At 60.9% G+C, this 18,505-nt stretch overlaps 1 protein-coding gene across 5 annotated transcripts; it reads left to right on the plus strand.

Annotated features, from left to right (window-relative positions):
• Window positions 1-254: 254 nt before the first annotated feature.
• On the plus strand, window positions 255-16,871 carry CEP131 (centrosomal protein 131). 5 transcript variants are annotated; one of them, XM_062506147.1, is made up of 36 exons: window positions 255-316; window positions 554-626; window positions 847-938; window positions 1,035-1,128; window positions 1,277-1,344; window positions 1,446-1,524; window positions 1,634-1,705; window positions 1,900-2,100; window positions 2,196-2,367; window positions 2,622-2,738; window positions 6,288-6,480; window positions 7,117-7,202; window positions 7,904-8,018; window positions 8,117-8,235; window positions 8,340-8,453; window positions 8,549-8,719; window positions 8,899-9,016; window positions 9,763-9,879; window positions 10,524-10,692; window positions 10,824-10,924; window positions 11,034-11,216; window positions 11,550-11,741; window positions 11,856-11,993; window positions 12,275-12,400; window positions 12,480-12,596; window positions 13,230-13,259; window positions 13,680-13,782; window positions 14,016-14,217; window positions 14,423-14,530; window positions 14,628-14,745; window positions 14,883-14,957; window positions 15,041-15,183; window positions 15,448-15,625; window positions 15,726-15,868; window positions 16,506-16,566; window positions 16,641-16,871. In XM_062506147.1, the coding sequence occupies exons 1-36, from the start codon at window positions 275-277 to the stop codon at window positions 16,707-16,709; spliced, it is 4,299 nt and encodes a 1,432-aa protein (XP_062362131.1). In that variant the 5' UTR covers window positions 255-274; the 3' UTR covers window positions 16,710-16,871. The 5 variants fall into 5 exon arrangements, with proteins under 5 accessions (XP_062362131.1, XP_062362127.1, XP_062362128.1 ...); XM_062506143.1 differs by lacking the exon at window positions 16,506-16,566 and having other exon boundaries at window positions 11,547-11,741; XM_062506144.1 differs by lacking the exon at window positions 16,506-16,566.
• The last annotated feature ends 1,634 nt before the right edge of the window (window positions 16,872-18,505 follow it).

An 18,505-nucleotide genomic window follows, 5' to 3' on the forward strand; every position in this document is an offset into this window, starting at 1 on the left:
TTGGCTGCACGCCCCGCTCGTCACACATCGCTCTCTCCTATTGGGTCGTACCACCCCGAATGCGCCCCTTCTGATTGGAGGAAATGCCGGTTGTTTACTTCCCGCCTCCTTCAGGCGTCAACATAATGAGGCTCTTCCGCCTGGAGCCCTGCCCTTTCTCATCGCTGATTGGTTTAGAGGCAGAGCTTCGGCTCTTCATTGGTCTAAAGTAACTTCCGGGGGGCGGTTCGCTGACGCGGGCGCGGGAGCGGGCAGGGCCGGTGCCGGCAGTGTCATGGCGGCGCCGCTGCGGGACCGGCTGAGTTTCCTAAGCCGGGTACGGACGGGAACTTTTGGTGGGTGCGGGGGGGGGGGGGGGGGGGGGGGGTCCGCCGCGGCGTGACGTCACTGCTCACCCGCAACGTCATCGCTGCACCCCCTCACTGGCTGCTACAGCGGCCTCACACAACCCTGACGGGGCCGGGCCTGCCCGGGGCCTCGGTCCAGTCCCCACCGCCGGGGTCCGGGGCGGGTCCGTTCCCTCTTACGCCGCCCCCTCCTCCTCCTCCTCCAGCTGCCGGTGTTGTTGCGGGGCACGGCCGACGACGACACCCCCTGCCCTGGGTACCTCTTCGAGGAGATCGCCAGTATCCTTCAGGGAGTGGGGGGGGCAGGGGGTTCCCCGGGACAGGGAGGGAATCCCGGGGCTGCTCCAGGCTGTGGTGGGCGGTGGAGACCTGCGGGGCTGGTTGGGGGCGGCCGCGGGACTGTGGGTCTTGGCTGGCACCCTGTGGAGGGGCTGAGTTCCTGGCACTCGGGAGGCTGCTGCTCCCTCCGATGCCGGCTGGATCCCTAACCTGTCCCTAGAGATCTCCCACGAGTCCCCCGGGAGCAGCCAGTGCCTGCTGGAGCATCTCCTCACACGGCTGCAGAGCAGCTCCTGCCACGTCAAGCTGAAGGTGTGTCTGTGCTTTGAGCACTGGGGGGGTGATAGGGTGGAACCCCCCCCTGCTCCACGGGGGGCAGCTGTAACTTGTCCTTGTCCCTTGAGCCAGGTGCTGAAGATCCTGTTGCACACCTGCTCCCAGGGCTCCCCCCAGTTTGTCCTGCAGCTGAAGAGGAACGCCAGCTTCATCCGAGAGGCCACAGGTAATGAGCTGGGGGCACTTGGGAGAGCAGCAACAGTCCCATGGGGGGCTGGAGAACTGGAGAACCCAGAAGAGCTCTGGGCTGTGCCAGGAGCAGGGTCTTCCCCCACCTGGTAGCATCCCCCACCCTCCTCTCTGTATGTCTGCAGTGTTCTCTGGGCCCCCAGACCCCCTCCATGGCAACAGCTTGAACCAGAAGGTGCGGGCGGCTGCACAGGTGGGTGCTGGAGGGACAGGGCAGCCCCCAAGCCCCTCCTCTGGGGTCTCTGGGGCTCCCAGTGCTGCCCACACTCCTCTCTGTCGCTCTCAATCCCCCAGGACCTGGCTAGCATCCTGTTCTCGGATGCACCGCTGCCACAGCCCCTGGCGCTGCCCGCCCGGCCCCCAGCCCCTGCAGGTAAGCGCAGACCCCCGGGATGGGCCCTTGCTTAGGGGAGTGGGGAAACAGCTGGAAAGGGGAATCATGAGTGCTTGTGCTCCCTCTGACATTCCCTGTCCCTCGCCAGGGATGGGCTCCAGCCCCAGCCCCTGTGGCTCCCTGCAGGGATTCGGCTTCAGCAGTGACAGAAACAGTCCTGGTGAGTCCTGGCTGGGCTCTCACTGGGTCCTTTCCTGCTGGGGGTTGGGGCAGGGCCATGGGGGTCACTTTCTGCCTAATCCTCTGAGCTCCCAGAGTTGCCTTACCCCCTTTCCCAGGATGGAACTCAGTGGGTTTGGGTGATTCCATGGGGCTGGGCTCCCAGGATTCTCCCAACATTCCCGCCTCTCACAGCTTCCACAGGAGAGGCCTTGCTGAGCAGCCTCCAGCGAGCAGCAGAGGCCGTGGCCCAGGCCGTGCTCCCGGCACCGGGGAGGCCTCAGCGGCTCCGTGGGGACCTCCCCGAGGACACCTACGAGCCTGTCCGAGCTCCATCCCCTGCCAGCAGCCCGGCCGTGCCACCCCCAACTCCTCCGGCACCGCGCGGATCCCGAGGTGGGTCCTGCCAGAGCAGCTGGGAGAGTCCGGGGGGTCCCCACCCCAATGCTGGGGGGTTTGGGGACCCCAGCTCAGCAGCACTGTCCCTGCAGTGAGCCACCAGCCGGGGCTGGCCGGGGGCGGCTGGGAGGAGGCAGACAGCGGGCACAGCTCCCGGGAATCCTCACAGGGCAACGAGCGGAGCCGCACCTCGGACTCGGGCAGCAAATCCGGCAGCGACAGCCGCTCTGGGGCCAGCCGGGAGCTGAGCCACGGGGCTGAGAGGTGAGAGGGGCCCGGGGGACCCCCTGCCCTGGGACTGTGCCAGCTGCATTCCCAGGAGTGTGGCCCTCGTTTTCCACACCGTTGATCCAGACTGCCCCCAGCACTGCTGGCTGTGTTCCACCTGGGGTGTTTGTCCTGCCAACCATGGGTGGGCAGAGCTGCTCAGGGTGGGGGTCCCTGTCTGTCAGGGGTTGTGCCGGGGACCCCAGGAGGAGTAAGCAGGTGGCCCCTGACCCCACGAGGTTTTTCCCCAGCAGGGTGGATGCTGACAGCCCGGGTGACTGCCGGAGGGAGCTGAGCCTGGTGTCAGGACTGACACGTGGGGCCAGGGTCTTCCTCACCAGGGAGGAATCTCAGCACTTTCTCAAGGAGTAAGTGTCAGAGGCAGGTGCTCCATGGGGCTGGGGGGCTTCTGGGGGAACCTGAACCCATCCCTGCCTGCCTGGACCTGGACTCTGGGGATGGGAAGGTGCTGCAGGTGACTGTGACCACCCACCCCTGTGCAGGTGTGGGCTCCTGAACTGTGAGGTGGTGCTGGAGCTGCTGGGCCGGGGGCTGGAGGATCCCAGTGACAGCGTCCGCATGGTGAACACAGGGGGCTCCCCTGTGAGGGCTGGGGGGTGTTTGGGGGACTGCCCAGCTCAGCCATGCTCCCCTTTTCCACAGAGGTCCATGTGTGCCATCTCTGCCCTCGGCTGTTCTGATCTGCTCTCCCCAGAGCAGATTTTTGCCGTGACCCGGCAGCGCCTGCAGCACCTCAGCCAAGGCAGCCCTGGTCCTGTGGCCAACCGAGCAACAAAGGTGACTCTGGGGACATCCCTGTGCCCAGTCCCCAGGGTGGGGGGTCCTGGCACAGGTTTGAAGCCCTTGGGGCCCCCCAGCTCCTGTGAATGGCTCTGTGTATGTCCCAGTGGGGTGGCTTTGGCTTCCTTTCCCATGAACAGGAAGCTGGGCAGGTTGATGCTCCCTCTGAGCCCTGGGAGGGAACACTGGGGACAGTCCCTCTGCCTGGGAAAAGGTGCCAAGGCAAAGCCCCTTTGCCAACGCTGCTCTCACTCTGCCCGTCCTGTCCCAGATGCTGCGGCAGTTCGAGGCTCTGTGCCGGGCCCAGCCCTCCTCAAGGCCCCCACGCCCACCCTCGACCCCCTCAGTGGGCTCGGACAGGGACCTGCTCATGGACATCCCTGCCCTGGCCAGCGAGAGCTTCCTGAGCCCCCTGAGCCCAGCCCCACCCCGTGTGGCTCCCACGGGCCCTGGTGAGGAGCCAGGGGTGGCATTGGAGCCCCCCAGGCAGCCTGGGGCTGTGGTGCCAGCCTGTCCCTGCGAGCAGGACGGGGACAGCAGGCTGGCAGGGGACACGGTGGCCCCCAGCCTGTCCCTGTTCGCTGGCATGGAGCTGGTGGCCCGTCCTGGCACGGTGCTTCGGCCACAGTCGCCTCTGGTGGAGCCACAGACACTGTCCCAGCCCCAAGATGGGGGGATAGACACTGAGGGCACCCTGCAGCCATCAGCCTTCGCCTTCCTCAACATGTAGCTGCTGTCAGGCCCCGGGGGGCTGGGGGGCTCTGCCCCCTGTCCCTGCGGGGCCTGTGCTGTCCTGGTGCCTCAGAGGGGACACGGTCTGAAGTGGCCATAAGGGCCGGGGCTTCCAGGTGACCTTGTCCCTCTCGCTGTCCGCGGTGTTCCAGGGCAGGCAGAGAGGCATGACCCCTTGCTCCTCTGAGCTGGACAGGGGTGTGGGACCCCCTGGGACTGAGCTGGGGGTGCTTTAGGGACCCCAGCACGGCCATGGGTGCTCTTGGGTGGCTCCCAGCTGCAGCCTGGGCTCTGTGGGGGTGGGGTGGGAGAAGGCGCCATCCCCATGGGGCCGGGACCCACCAATAAACCCCCACTCGGGTCTGGGAACGTGTGACTTCTTCCTGCGCCGCAGACAGAGCCCTGCCCATGGCTCCTCTTGGCCCGCAGCCCCACGTTTTCCTATAGCCCCATGACCCCCCGATATCCCCACAGCTTCCCAGTGTTCTCCCCCACGCTACAGCCCTCCTAGTAGCTCCAAGGTTCCTCCCTCTTCCTCAGAACCCCCTAATAGCTCCACTTCTGTTTACAGCCCCAAATAATCCCATGAACCCCCCCTGCCCCATAGTTCCCCCTCCCCAACCTGCCTCCCCCAATAGCCCTGACTCCCTCATCTTCCTCACGGCTCCCCCCCCACTTATAGCTCCCCAGTAGCCCCAGTCCCCCTCTCAGGTTCCCAAAATCTCAAATTTTCCCCCCAAAAACCCCATGGCACCCCGCCCACGTGGGTCAAGCCCCGCCTTCCCCGCCCACTGAAGCCACGCCCATATAATGATCTCGTTTGATTGGTTCGCTCCTCTTAAGCCCCGACCCCCAAACAAGCTACGCCCCCATCTCGCCTTACTCCCGCCCCCTTCCTCTGCCTCAGCCAATCGCGTCTCTTCCCCCGCCCTTTCCTCCCTTCCCATTGGTCGCTCGCCGCCGGCCCCGCCCAATGGCTGTAGCCGAAGCGCGGCCGTAGGTGAGGGGCTGGGGGCGTTTAATGGCGGCTGAGGGGGGTCCGGGGCAGCAAAGGGATTTCCCGGGGCAGCGGGGACAGGGTCAGGGCCTCGCTCTCGGCATCTCATCCGCGTGCGGGTGCGTGCGGCCCTTTACCGTGGTCGTGAAGGGCTGGGGTCTGGGGGCTTGCGGGAGCTTGGAAGGTTTGGGGTCTGGGCTGGGGGTCTGCGGAGATTGGGAGTTGGGGGGTCCTGGAGGGGTCTGGGGTTGTGGGCTGGGGTCATGGGGGGCTTGAGGCTGGGTTTTCTGGGGGTCCTGGGGTGGGGTCTGGGTCATGGGGGGTTTGGGGCTGGGTGCCCTGGCTCTTGGTGGGGGTCTGGGGCTTGGGGGGCTTGGGACCCGGGGATGGATGTTCTGGGAGGTCCTAGGGGCAGCTGGGAACTGGGAGCTTGGGCTGGGACCTGTGGCTGGGGTCCTGGGACTTGGGAATGGGGGAGTTTATGGGGTCTAGGGTTTGGGAGCTTAGAGGAATAGGTGTGGGACCTGGGTGATCCTGAGGGGCTCAGGGATTTGGGAGCCTCCTGCCAGGGCTTGCCTCTGGGTCATAAGGGGGCTTGGGGCCATGGGGATCTGGAGCTTCAAAGCTAGGGAGTCTGAGCTTCAGGGATCTGAGGGGTCGGGGGTCAGGGTGCTGTACTGGGCCTGGCTCCTGAGCCCATGTTCCTGCCCTGAGCCCGGCGGTTTCCATGAGAGCCATTTGTTTCCCAAAGCTGTGGAGCTGGAGGCATTGCCAAGGACTGTGGTGAAGTCCTGAGAGGGGAAGCCCGGGCTGCCAGGGGAGAGGGTTTAGGGACAGTGTGAGTAATAAATGTAAAGAAATAAAGTGATCTGGTCTTTTCCTGGATCAGCACTGGGGCTGGAAGAATGCAGAGGGGAAAAGGTGGGAATGTGCTGCCCCCTGAGAGAGCACAGACACCTCTGAAACTCTTGGTAGCGATTGGGAGCTTGGCAGGAGAGAATCCCAGCATCCCAGCCTGATGTGGGGTGACCTCTAGCCTGCACAGATGGGGCTGTTCTGGGCCCGTGTGATCCTCCAACAGCCACTCACTGAAGGAGCCTGGGATGTGGAGCAGGGCCTTTCCCTCCCTTTAGTCCTCTGCTGGAATCCCGGCCCATGAATGTGACAGCAGCTCATGGACAGCCGTAGGGTTGAGTGAAAGCAGTGGGGAGTTCGCCTGGAGCCTCTCCAGGGCTGTGCTTGGGTTATTTGCCATGTGGCAATTTGAAGGAAGATGTTTTGTCCTGTTGGGCAGCGGTTCCAGCTCTGTGTGCCGGCGTTTATGGGAGTGCCCGGTTCCGAGGCCGGATGCTCCATGCCTTCTCCCCTCTCTGCACTGTGCTTCCAGGACTCCTTTCTCCTGCTCCAACATGAAGAGCACCCGGAGCTGCTGCTCCGTCCAGAGCTCCGACGTCGCAGACCTGATCCTGACCGGGCTCCCGGCGCCAGTGTCGCGGCGCCCCGGCAGCGCCTCTCCTGCCAAGCTCGTGGCACGCTCCGTGTCCGTGGCTGCCGATGGCAAAGCCAAGAGGAACGCCCCGGTGAGCCCCTGTCCTTCTCCCTCCTGTGCCAGGGCAGGGAACGCGTTCCTGGCATATGGGATGGCTTCAGGCATGCCCACGTCCCTCTTGCTGTGGTTCCCCCAGCACCAGCCTGGCTTTGTTCTGCACCCCCCTCAGCGATCGCTGCTGGTGACTCTCTGCTCGGTGCAGAAGTAGGGAGCATTAGGACTCCATCTTTTCCCATCTTGCCCTTAACTTCCCTGCACCAATTTCCACCTGGAAACTCCCAGTTTCCTGGTGTCTCCTGTTGGGATGTCAGGCCCAGCCTGCTCCTGTTCCTGCCGCACCAGGGGCTCCTGAGTGGGGGTTCCACAGAGGGAACGAGCCCCAGGTGCTTGCTGGGCTCCGTCAGGATTCAGTAGCAGACAGTCTGTGCTCGATGCTGAGTAATCCCTTGGCAGCATTCCCACGTCCTTGTTCCTGGGAGCTTTTGTTAAGGAGCGTGTTCCTGCTGGCTCAGCAGCGCCCGAGCGAGGTGTCATTGCCCGCTGCCTTAAGGAGAGCTTGGCAGCCCTGGAGTGGTGGGCACTCCGTGTCCCACTGGGTGAGAGGGTGGGGGAGCCTGCCTGTGCTCCTCCTGAACGTGGCTGCTGGATTTGTCCCTGCTCTCTGCAGGAAAATGCGGGATCCCGGGCCATGAACAACCTACGCAGGTCCAACAGCACCACCCAGGTGAACCAGCGGGTGAACAGCTCACACAGGTACAGCTCCAGCCACACATCTGTGTCCATCTGTCCTGTGGGTGACACTGGGGGACACCCCACCCATGTGTCCGACCTCCCTGTGTGGGAATAGGAGCCTTTCCAAAATACCCTGAGCTCTGTCATGCACATCAGGTGTTAAAATCTGGCCCTGTAAAACCAAAGTCTGGTGCTTTGGTTCTTTTTTTGAAGAGGAAGTCCCTTGTTTAGGGTTTCATAGGATCACAGAATGGCCTGACTTCTCTGTCACAGTAGTGCCCAGCTTCTGTGGGCAGCCTGTGCCAAGGCCTCACTACCATCACAGGTAAGAATTTCTATTTGAGGAAAGGGAGTGTATTTTTGTGGCTGTGACAAAAAACATTCCGCTTGATCCCAGCAGCCCTCATGGACCATCCAGGCCATAACTGGGCTGTGTGAGGAGACAAGAGTCTTCTGTTCCCAGTGCCCTCTAAGTTGGGATTTTCCATTCTCCTGTTGGTCTGTGCCCATCCCTGTCACCACACAGCACCACAGTTTTACCATCTGTGTAAAAACGAGTCATTTGTGGATTTTGTGGCCGTGTAACAATTCTCCAGCCCCTTTCTCCTCTGTGTCACACTGGTGTATCCAAATGCCCTGCGTAGCCAGGGTGTGTCCTGTGGCTGTGATTTATCCCAGAACCCCTGTTCTCTCCTCTCTGCCTTCCCTGGGTCTGGATAAAGCTTGGAGCAGACAGCAGACTTCCTGGCCTTCTTTGAGGGCGATCCAGGAGGAAGAAGAAAACTGGCAGCTCTGAGCAAAACCTCTCCAGAAAAGAAAACCACATGGAATATCCTGGTGAGGATGGCAGGCTCTGGGAGTGGGTGGGCTCTGTGCTCCTGCTAGTGTTTGAGGAGGTGGGTTTGATGCCCTTATCTCTGCTGACTCCATGGCAGGATGACCAGCCCCGGGCATTCCCAGGCCCCTCTGGCTCCCACAGCCTCGAGCCACCCATGGGCATGAGGAGGAAGGAAGCCACAGTGCTTCTGGCTGCCAACTTCACTGCCAACAACAGGTAGGGCAGAGGGTCCTGAGGGGGAAAGTGGGCAGAACTACATGGAGGAAACACCCAGAGAGGGGAAGGTGCTGTTTCTGATGCTCTTGGTCTCTCCACACCAGGAGCAACAAGGGAGCAATGGGCAACTGTGTCACCACCATGGTGCACAACAACTACTCTACTGCTGAGAAGGGCCCTGCTCCCAAGAGCTCCAACCAGGCTCCCAGTTCCCTCAAGTGAGTGTGGGGGGTGTCCTGGCTCTGCAGCTGGGCAGGCCCCGGGGTCGTGTTTGGCACAGGACAGGGATGAGTGGCTTCATCTTCTGTCCCAGCAATGTTGTCAAAGCGACCTCGAATGAGGATGGGGAAGGCAGCAGCAGCTTTGTGAAGTCTCAGAAGAATTTTTCCAGCAACAACATCATGACCCACAACAACAACAGCAGCAGCAGCAGCAGCAGAAGTGTTCCCCAGAGGAGGGAGGTGACTGAAGAGGAGGCTGAGAGGTGAGGAAAGGGGCAAGAGAATGGTGCCAGGAGGTGTGAGTAGCTTGATCATGTCCTGTGGGATTTCACACTGGGAAAAGGCAACTCGTAGTGCACCTGGAGGTCCCGGTGCTGTGGGGAAGCTATCTGTGCTCTGCTGCACCTGGGGCTGTGCTGACCCTCCCTCCCTGTCCCCACAGGTTCATCCAGCAGGTGAACCTGGCTGCTGTCACCATCCAGCGCTGGTACCGGCGGCACTCGCAGCGTCACAGGACAGCGGCTGCGGCTCTGGGGCGCCTCATGGCTGCCAAGAGAGAGGTTGGTCTTTTCCCTTGCCCTGTAGCCCAGACCACCCAGCACCCATGTCCAACTAGCCATGCAATTGGGGTCTCTTTAGTCCCCAGACTGGGGCTGTGAGAGTTGAGGGGCCTCTGGGTTTGCATCCAACTACCCCAGATGGTCCAGAGAGCTGGGGAGGGTCCTGTTCCCTCAGAGCTGTGCTGGCTGTATCCAGGGATTACCCTGGGCTGGGTTCCAGCAGCAGCTGAGACCCAAAGACTCAGCACCATACAGCTCCAGTTCCCCCAGCCCCCTGACTGGGAGCAGTCAGACACTGGTAATAGCAGCACAAGTCTCCCTGAATTGCCATTGTTAGGGCCACACTGGTGGCCAGAGAAGGGATGCCCCATCTCAGCTCATCCTAATGAATCCCTAATGAGGTGGCTTGTTAGAGTGACGAGGTTTCACAGCTATTTGTGTTTCTTTGTGTTCAATTATTTATCCCAGTAATGAAAAGCTCTGTTGCTCCTGTGTGTGAGTCTATTTTTAAGCCTTGTCTCCTCGGTGGTTGCAGACCCAGATGATGATATAATAATAATAATAGTAGAGGATCTGAAGAAAATCAGCTGCTCCAAGGTGGAGCTGTGCTGAGGGCTCCTCACCTCCACAGAGGGGAGGATGAAAAACCTGGATTTGGGGTGACCCAGGTGTTGGTACGCCTTACACTTCTCAGTAGTGGGTGCTGGAGGACTCTCAGTAACATTTTTGACCCTCCTCTCTGGAAGGAAAGGCAGCGGCGGATGGAGGAGGGGAATATCCTGGATTTGCAGGAGAAGAAGGACGAGGAACGCCGGAAGATCCGAGAGGAGAAGGCACGCCTGGCCAGGCATGCTGCCATCCAGGTAGGGCCAGGGCCAGGCCTGTGTGACACCTTTTGTTGGCATCATCCAGAGAGGCAGCAGAGGCCTCTTTCATCTCCAGAGCCTTGGCATGGGGCAGGATCAGAGCCAGCCTTGGAAATGGAGCGCTCCCTCTGGAGATGGAGGTGCCATGGAGTGGTTTCCTGATGTGCTCCTGCCAAGCCTTGGCAGCTCATTCTGAGCTTGTGGAGACAGTGCTGGTTTCTGTGTAGTTCTCAGGAAAATGGTGACCACGCTGAGACAGGGAGGCTTCAAGCTCCGTGGAATGGCCAAGGATGTGCATGCCCTGGGAATGGGATCCTCCTCAGGAGCAAGGTCCCTCCAGAGAGGGCTGAGTACCACTCCATGTCCCTTGGCAGGAAGCAACACATCCATTGTCACCCTGCTCTTGCAGCTGGTGGTGCAGATGGGGTTGGCACAATATGCAGGACTTGGCAGTAAACCTGGGGATGTTTTAAGCCCCAAATTTTCTTTTCCCTAATTGGAGTCATGTTTCATTGGGGAGGGGCTGGGGGAGACTCATCAGTGAGCAGCTGGAGGATGCAAAAACTCTGCCACACCCTTGCAAATACAGGCTTGTGCCTTTCCAAAACTTCAGGACGTCGATGGCTTCTCTGTCCCCACAGGAACTGCAGCAGAAAAGGGCCCAAAAGGCCTCAGAGGCAAAACACTCTCCAGAAGAGCTGGTGCTTGTGAAGGAGAGCAGGAGGGTGCCCAAGAAGAAGCTTGGTGCCAAACATGCCTCAGCCAGGAATGTCAGCCCGGCTGGCAGCCTCACCAAAGCCAACAATGCTGGTGAGTCCCTCTGGTGTGTCCCCAAAGCTTTGGGAGTGAGGAGAAGGAGGGTCAAGGAGCTCTTTGCTCTGAGGAGCTGCTTCCCAGGGGCTGGCTGGGGTGAGTGACTGAGAAGATTGTGGTTCCTGCAGAGGCCAATTCCCCCCTGGCAGCTGGGGAGCCTGAAGGGAGCAGCCTGGGAGCTCTTGATTCTGTGCCCTCGCAGGACCCCAGGGCAGAGGAGAAACTGCAGGTGGGTCTGGCTGTGCCTCCTGGGGGCTCTGCTCTGCCAGGGTGACATTGGAGCCTTTGCTGGCTTCTGAGGAGACCCAGCTAACTCATTCTCTCATCTTCTCCCTTAGGATGCGAGCTCCAAGGAGATGGGTAACGAGGACCCGGAGACAGCAGTGACTGCTGGCAGCAGGGCTCCATCCAAAGTCACACTCAATGAGCTGCTGGACACACTGCGGCTGCTGGAGGAGGAACCAGAGCTGCTGCCCCCACCCAAGCTCCTCAAGAAGGACAAATATGCCTGGATGGATAGGGTGAGCTGGGGATGGGACTGCTGTGTCCATCCTTGGACAGTGATGGCTGCCTGGTGAGAAACAGCCAGGGAAAGTGGTGGAGGAGCCAAGAGTGGGTGATGGAGGAGTTTGGAGGAAGAGATGGAGGAGTTTGGAGGTGGTAGAGGAATTGTTTGGTGCATTGAGGGCTTGGACATTTGCAAGGAGCAGCAACCCATGCAACAGCTGGTGGTGGGACAGGGTTTAGCCCAGAGCATCAGGCTGGTTACTGGGGTGCAGTGTTGGACAAAAGCCAGCACCTCTCCTCCTGAGCCTTTCCCCAAGTGCTCATTCACCATGGTGAATTCCCAGCAGGAGCCCAGCTCCAACTCCCTGACTGCTGATAACTTGGAGAAGTTTGGGAAGCTGAATCACCCTCCAGGGGTCCCTGAGGATGGGGCTCTGCTCTCAGAGGCCAAGCTCCAAAGCATCATCAATTTTCTGGATGAGATGGAGAAATCAGAGCAGGAGAGGCCCAGGTCTGCTGCCTCAGCCACGCAGCGGGAGGTGAGTCCATGTGTGGTGTGGGAATCTGTTCCTGGTGGGAATCATCCCCTGTTTCCCTGTCCTCATTCCAGGTGGTTCCACCACCTTTTCATCTTGTTTTTTCTGCTGTGGCAGGGCTTCCTTTTGGAAGAGGAGCTGGCTCACGTGGAGCAGGTGTCAGCTGTTGCCACAGAGGTGACAAGTTCCATGATGAGGCTGAAGCTGGAAGTGGAGGAGAAGAAGAGAGCCATCAGCCTGCTTCAGACTGCTCTGGTGTGTCAGCCTCACATGTGGTTCTTGGGGCTGTGAAGCACACGATCAGAACTATCCCTTGGTTTTACAGAACCATGGAATTGTTTGGGTTGGAGGGGATCTTAAAGATCATCTATCTGGGACCTGTGCTGAACTCCCTTCTCCTCTGTCCTGGGGGCTGGGTGTTCCTGCTGACTGGAGTGGGAGATGTGAGCACCAGGGCTTTGCTTTAGTCAGTCCCTCATTTTCCTGGCCTGGTGGTGATTTCCATGTCGTGGCTGTTTGACCCCTGCTCCCCACAGACTCAGCAGAGGGAGCTGACTGACCGACACATCAAACAGACTGAGAAGGAGCTCGGCCACCAGCTCAGGCTGCAGAGGGAGCAGTATGAGGCAGCTATCCAGAGGCACCTGGCCTTCATTGACCAGGTAATCCCTCATCCCAACTCCTGAAGGCAGAGGCTGAGCTGGCTGCACCTGGCTGATGCTGGCTCCTCACCCTGCCCAGCTCCTCAGTGACAAGAAGGTGCTGAGTGAGAAGTGTGAGGCCGTGGTAGCAGAGCTGAAACAAGTGGACCAGAAATATGGCCAGAAGATCACCCAGATGCAGGAGCAGCATGAACTGGTGAGGGGACAGGGAAGATGGGGGGGACACATGCATGCTGGTTTTGCTCAAATGGGGCCTCTACCCAGAGCAGTACAGTCTCTGTCACCTCGATGGGACCTGGATACTCCAAGGAGCTCTTCCTTGTGCACAAAAAGGCACTGACCAAGTGACCAAGGGTCAGTGTAAGCTCCCAGGCTCTTAGAGAGGCCCTTCCCACACACCTGGCACAGGGTGCCTAGAGAAGCTGTGACTGCCCCATCCCTGGAAGTGTCCAAGGCCAGGTTGGACAGGACTTGGAGCAACGTGGGGTAGTGGAAGCTGTTCATACCAGGCCTTGCAGGAAGGCAGCACCATTGGGCTCATCCCAGCTCTGCCATCCCAGTGCCTGCTCGTCCTTGACCTTGGAGCTGAGCTCACGCCTGGCCAGACTGTGGGGTCCCTTCAGGGTCTCCAGAGCAGGCTCCAACCATACAGGCTCCTGGCCAGTCCTTCAGCTTGTCCCTGTCCTTGTCCCTTGTGCTGTCTCCCCTTGCCCCGATGGACTCTTCCCAGCTCTGCCCTGCCCCTGGCTCCCACAGACACGGCTGTGTGGATTTGTCTCTCTCCCACCATTCCCCTTCTCTCTCCATCCCCTCCTTTCTTTCTCCCCAGGTCTGGCGCACTTTGGGCCCCTTTTGTGAGGTAAATGTGGTCTTTGCTCTCTTTTGTGCCTTGACCTCTGCTCTCATGCCCTGACCTGCTCTGGTTCTGCTCCAGCCCCTTCCAGAGGGTTTTCCATGGCAGGGAGAGGGAAGGCTGGAGAGGAAAGCACCATCACACAGGGACAGATGGGCTGCCCTGCATGCAGGGACCCTTGGCAGCCCCCAGCTCCCCTTCCCTGTCCCTTGGTGCTCTCATGTCTCAGCAGTGAGCACTTTCCCAAGGGGATAGAGGAGAAGGCTCTGGGAGAGTGTGTGGCCACTTCTCTGGGCTGGAAGAACACACTTGACCAAGGCTGTGCATGTATCCATGGGCAGCTCCACAGCTTCTTTGCCAGCAGCCTGGCTCCCAGGCCTTTTCTCTCCCAGCTTCTCTGAGGTTTTCCCATTTGCTTCCAAACAGGAGATTAAGAAACTGAAGGAACTCATGAGCGCAACTGAGAAAATCCGACGGGAGAAGTGGATTGAGGAGAAAACCAAAAAGATTAAAGAAATCACAGTGAAAGGTACGGGCAGGTTCCCTCAGCAGCACCTGGAGCCAGAGCAGTGCCAGGGTGGTCCAGAAGAGACTGGGAAGAGCTCCTTAGCATGGGCAGTGTTTGCTCCCTGTTTCTGGTGGAACAGGTGCCAGAGGACAAGAAAACCCCTCTGTGCTCATCCCCCCTTCTTATGAGCCCCTTCGAGCCAGCTGAAGGGTGGGATCCAGGACAAGCCATGCCCGTCCTTCCCTCTGTCCCAGGGCTGGAGCCGGAGATCCAGAAGCTGTTGGCCAAGCACCGTGAGGACATCCGGCAACTGAAGCTGCTGCACGAGGCCGAGCTGCTGCAGTCGGACGAGCGGGCGGCGCAGCACTACGAGCGGCAGGCACAGGAGCTGCGGGGGCTGCTGGAGCGGGAGAGGGAGGAGCAGAGCCAGAGGGAGCGGGAGCGGGCCCGGCAGAGGTGTGTCAGTGTGGCCTCACAGCTCTGGGGTGCTGTCCAGCACTGCTGGTGGGATCCCAGTATTTGCAGCTCCACGGGGAGCAGCCCCTTTCTCTCCACTGGCCTCAGGAGGGTGATGCTGCTGCTCCTCTGGTATCATGAAGGGCAGGGTGGAGAAGAGGCCGAGTGCTCAAAGGCACATCTCTGGAGTGTCTGTGTCCCACAGGTGTGAGCAGCAGCTGGAGCAGGAGGAGCAGGCACTGGAGCTGCAGCGGCGCCGGCTCTATGCTGAGGTGGCCGAGGAGAAGGAGAGGCTGAGCCAGCAAGCAGCCAGGTGAGCAGGCTGGGGGCAGCCATGGAACCAGGCTCCCTGGGTCAGGCTCCTGTGGGAAGCGGGGCTGGTGTGAATGCTGGGAGCTGTGTCTGTGCAGGCAGCGAGCAGAGGCAGAGGAGCTGCAGCGGCAGCTGGAGGCCAACAGCTCTGCCCTCACCCGGGCACTGCGGGACAAGTACACCAAGGAGAAGGAGGAGCAGGAGAGGCAGCACCAGGTCTGGTTTCCCCTCACCTCCAGTCCTTTGGGTGCTGGCACCACTGTGCCTCAGACTCCACAGGGGCAGCCCCGGATGCTCGTCCCAGCCAGCACAGGAGGGGCTCAGGACTGAGCTGTTGTTTTCCCTTCTCACAGGCAGAACTGAAGGTGCTGAAGGACCAGCTGGAGCTGGAGAAGCAGGCCTGGGAAGCCAACTATGTGAAGAAGGAGGTAATGGCAAGAGCTGTCCTCCAAAAGTGCCACCAATAGGCTCTGAGAGGAATTTGGGGCCACGTTTGCTGTCTCCTTTCCAGGAAGCTTGGCTGCTGTCTCGGGAGCGGGAGCTGCGGGAGGAGATGAGAAAGGAGAGGGACAAAGAAATCGAGCTGGTGATCCAGCGCCTGGAGGCTGACACGTCCTTGGCCAAAGAGGAATGCGAGAGGGCAGCAGAGAACAGGTCAGGGGGAGAGGGAGCAGGGAGGTCCCAGGTCCTCCAGGAGCTGGTCTCTTTTCCCTGTCCCCTGGGCATCTCTCCAGTGAGCTCTGGAGCAGTGTTAGCACAGACAGGAGCAGCTCACAGGGACAAAGTTTACCTCTCACCTAAGGAAACAGCCCTGTATCTCTTGTGGGGTAGCTCTGTGCCCCGCTGCTGTGCCCTGGTCCCTCCTGCAGTAGGAGTGGGGCTGGGATGAGCCAGGCTGCCTGTCCTTCCTGCCCTTAGGATCAAGAGGATCCGGGACAAGTACGAGGTGGAGCTGCAGGAGCTGGAGCGGTCGGAGAGGAAGCTGCAGGAGCGCTGCAATGAGCTCAAGGGGCGGCTGGCTGAGCTGGAAGGGGAGAGCAGCCGGCTGCAGGGCCTGCTGAAGCACAAGGAGCAGGAGGTGGAGGAGATCCGGAAGGTGAGCGAGGAGCAGAGCCAGGGCCCTGCCTGGCCTGTGCTTGGATGTTCAGGACCAGCTGTCCCAGGGGCACAGAGGCCTGACTGAGGTGATCTGGCAGGAATTTGCAGACAGGCTGGTGGGGACAGAGGAGGAGAATACGCGGCTGAAGGCAGAGATGGCAGAGCTGAGGGCCCGGCAGCACCTGGAGCTGGACAGGCTGGTGCAGGAGAAGAACCGAGAGCTGGAGGAGGTGCACAGGAGGTGAGGGAGCCCAGGTGTGGTGCAGGAGCTCAGTGCTGCATTCTCAGGACTGGCTTCCAGCCCTGTCCAGGAAAACCAGGCAGAGGAGTCTTGCTTGAGCTGGCTGCTGCTCAGCCACCCTGAATTCTCTGTCCCTTGTCACTGCTTGCCTGCTCTGTGCCATCCTGTCCGCAGGGCTGCTCCTGTGCCTGCATGGAGGGCATGAGTGCCAGGAGAGGCCAGTGGAGCACAGCTCTGTCTGCATTCCTCCCTGGCAGGAGCGCTGGCCAGGATCACTGTCACCTCCTGGGGGCTCTCTGTGTCTCACACATGATACCTGTGGCTGCAGCCATGTGATCTTCTCCAGCAGGGCAGGGCCCAGGGTCAGGGCACAGCAACAAAGGCTGAGGGGAGCTGAGACATCCCCAAAATGATAATTAAACCTTAGGAAGCTAATGTGCCTTTGTTCCTGTAGACAAGTCCATCCACACTACACAGCACGCACCAATGGAATAAAGGTGCTGCCAGTGTATGATGGCATCTGGAGCCCAGCTTTGACAGGGGGAGAGGGGCTGAGCTCCTGGGGCTGAACCCCCCTGGGGGAGGGCCCAGCCCCGTATTTGGCAGTGGGGTGCTCAGCTCCCCATGTCCATGTCAGGGTGAAGGCGGCGGTGCTGAGGAAGGAGGAGAGCATGAGCAGCCTGCGGAAGCAGTACGAGGTGAGGGAGGGCTCCCTGGCCCTGCCCTGGCTGTGGCTGAGCTGGGCACTGTGAGCTCTCTCTCCCCATTGCAGGCAGCTGTGCAGAGAGCCAACCTCCTGGAATGCCTGCTGGAGCAGCAGCGGCAGCTGGCCATGGAGTGACCGTCCTGCCAGGCAGGGAGCGGGGCTGGGGCTGTGCTCAGGCTCTCCCCTCCCTCTTGTTCTCCACAGCCTGGTCCCAGTGCTGTGGCCGTGCTGGGACACTTGGTGACCTTCAGATGTATGGGAGTTTTGTTCTGGTAATAAATCCCTTCTGGTTTCTAACAGCTGTCTCTATACTTGTGCACTTCAGTACCAGGGCATAAGTGGCTCCTTCATGAGGTCTGTGCCTACTCCTGCCCACCGCCCCCCCCCCATTCCTGCATCCCAAGACCCTCCCTTTGCTCTCAGGGTGCCCAGCACCTCACTCTATGCCTTGCTTCCTGTTCTAAACTGAAATATCCAGTAGGATGCAGGGAGGCAGAGCCAGGGCAGGATGTGATCCCACAGCCTCTGCTACCTGCAGATTCCTCAACACCCCCTGACAGGGTCGGGAAATGGCTGGGCTGGGCCGGTGGCATCTGTTTCCTCTCAGCCTAGAATGTGCTGCCGCTCGGGTCCCTCCCCCGGGCCGGCAGATGTTTTCTCTGCAGAGTCCCCGGTGTTTCCCATCCGTCCTGCTAGGAATGGGACGTGCGCTCGGCTGGAGCCTCCCCCTGCCCCATGGCAGCACTTCCAGAGCCCCCACGGTCACATAGAGCCCTTTGTCATCCCAGGAAGCTGCACAGGGGCTCGGCCACTTCCCAACGCTGGCGTTTGCCCCAGTGTGGACTCCCGGCTGCAGCTCCCGGGGGCGGTGTGATCCCAAGACAGCCCATGGATGGCCCAGATCCCTGTCCGTGCTGCGGCACTCGCTTTGGATGTTGCGGGGCACGAGCCGTTCCTCCAGCTCCAGGGATGCAGAGGGTGGCCGCGCCGGTCCCAGTTCTGCTCTCTCCGCTGTGCCAAGCTGGAGAGCTCATGCCAGTGCGCTGGGAAAGGCCGGGCAGGGTACTTTTTCGGTTCTTGCTGCTTTTCCAAGGAGTTTCCTGAGTTCCTGCGCAGCCTCCACGTGGGCCACCCCAGCAGCTCTTGCCCCCGGCTCTGGGAGATCTGGTGTGGGAGAAAGGGGCTCTGCCCACTCGCTGCCCGGCCAGGGGTGTCTTGTGCCTGTGCTCAGCCCTGTGGCTCCGGTGTAGGACCCTGAGCCCCGTACAGCATCGCCGCTGTGGGGTAAACACCCAACCGCGGTCCGCGGGGCTCCGGCATCTTCGCGGCCCCTCCCCGGCATCGCCCGGGCTAATTTCTAGGCCAGTGCCCGGTTCAGAAGTGAATACATCAGCGCAGTTGCATAACGGGGATGCGGATTTTCACCGGCTGGCTGCCCCCCGCCCGCAACCCGGGGGTCCCGCGGCACCGCCTGCCGCGTGGCAGGAGCGTGTCCCTGTCCCCGTCCTGTCCCTGTCCCTGCCGAGCCGCGGCACGGAGGGCACTCAGCCAGGCTGGCGGAGACCGTGTGGCCGCTGCGGGCTCTGCCAAAGATCCCCAGTGAAGGAGCCCCTCTCCCCCCGGCTGCCCCGGGATTAGGCGGATGAGCGGAGCCCGCTGGCTGCCGCGGGGCCGGGAAGGAGGTCAGGAGCACCGGGGGCTTTTGGCAGCCGCCGTGCGGGAATGGCGGCTCAATCTGGTGTCTGCCCGGGAGAGGATTAGCTGCGGCCCCAGACAAATCAGCCGAGAAGCCGGAGCAAGTGGCAGGATCCGAGCAGGGTAATCTCCCTTTGGGAAGGATCTGTAATCTCCCCTGCTAATTGGGGCGGCGGCAGCGACCCTACCCCGAGCAGGACGGGATGTCAGGGAACCTGTGCCTCGGCCGGGGCTGG

This window comes from Cinclus cinclus, chromosome 20, assembly GCF_963662255.1.
Source record: "Cinclus cinclus chromosome 20, bCinCin1.1, whole genome shotgun sequence".
Lineage (NCBI taxonomy): Eukaryota > Metazoa > Chordata > Aves > Passeriformes > Cinclidae > Cinclus > Cinclus cinclus.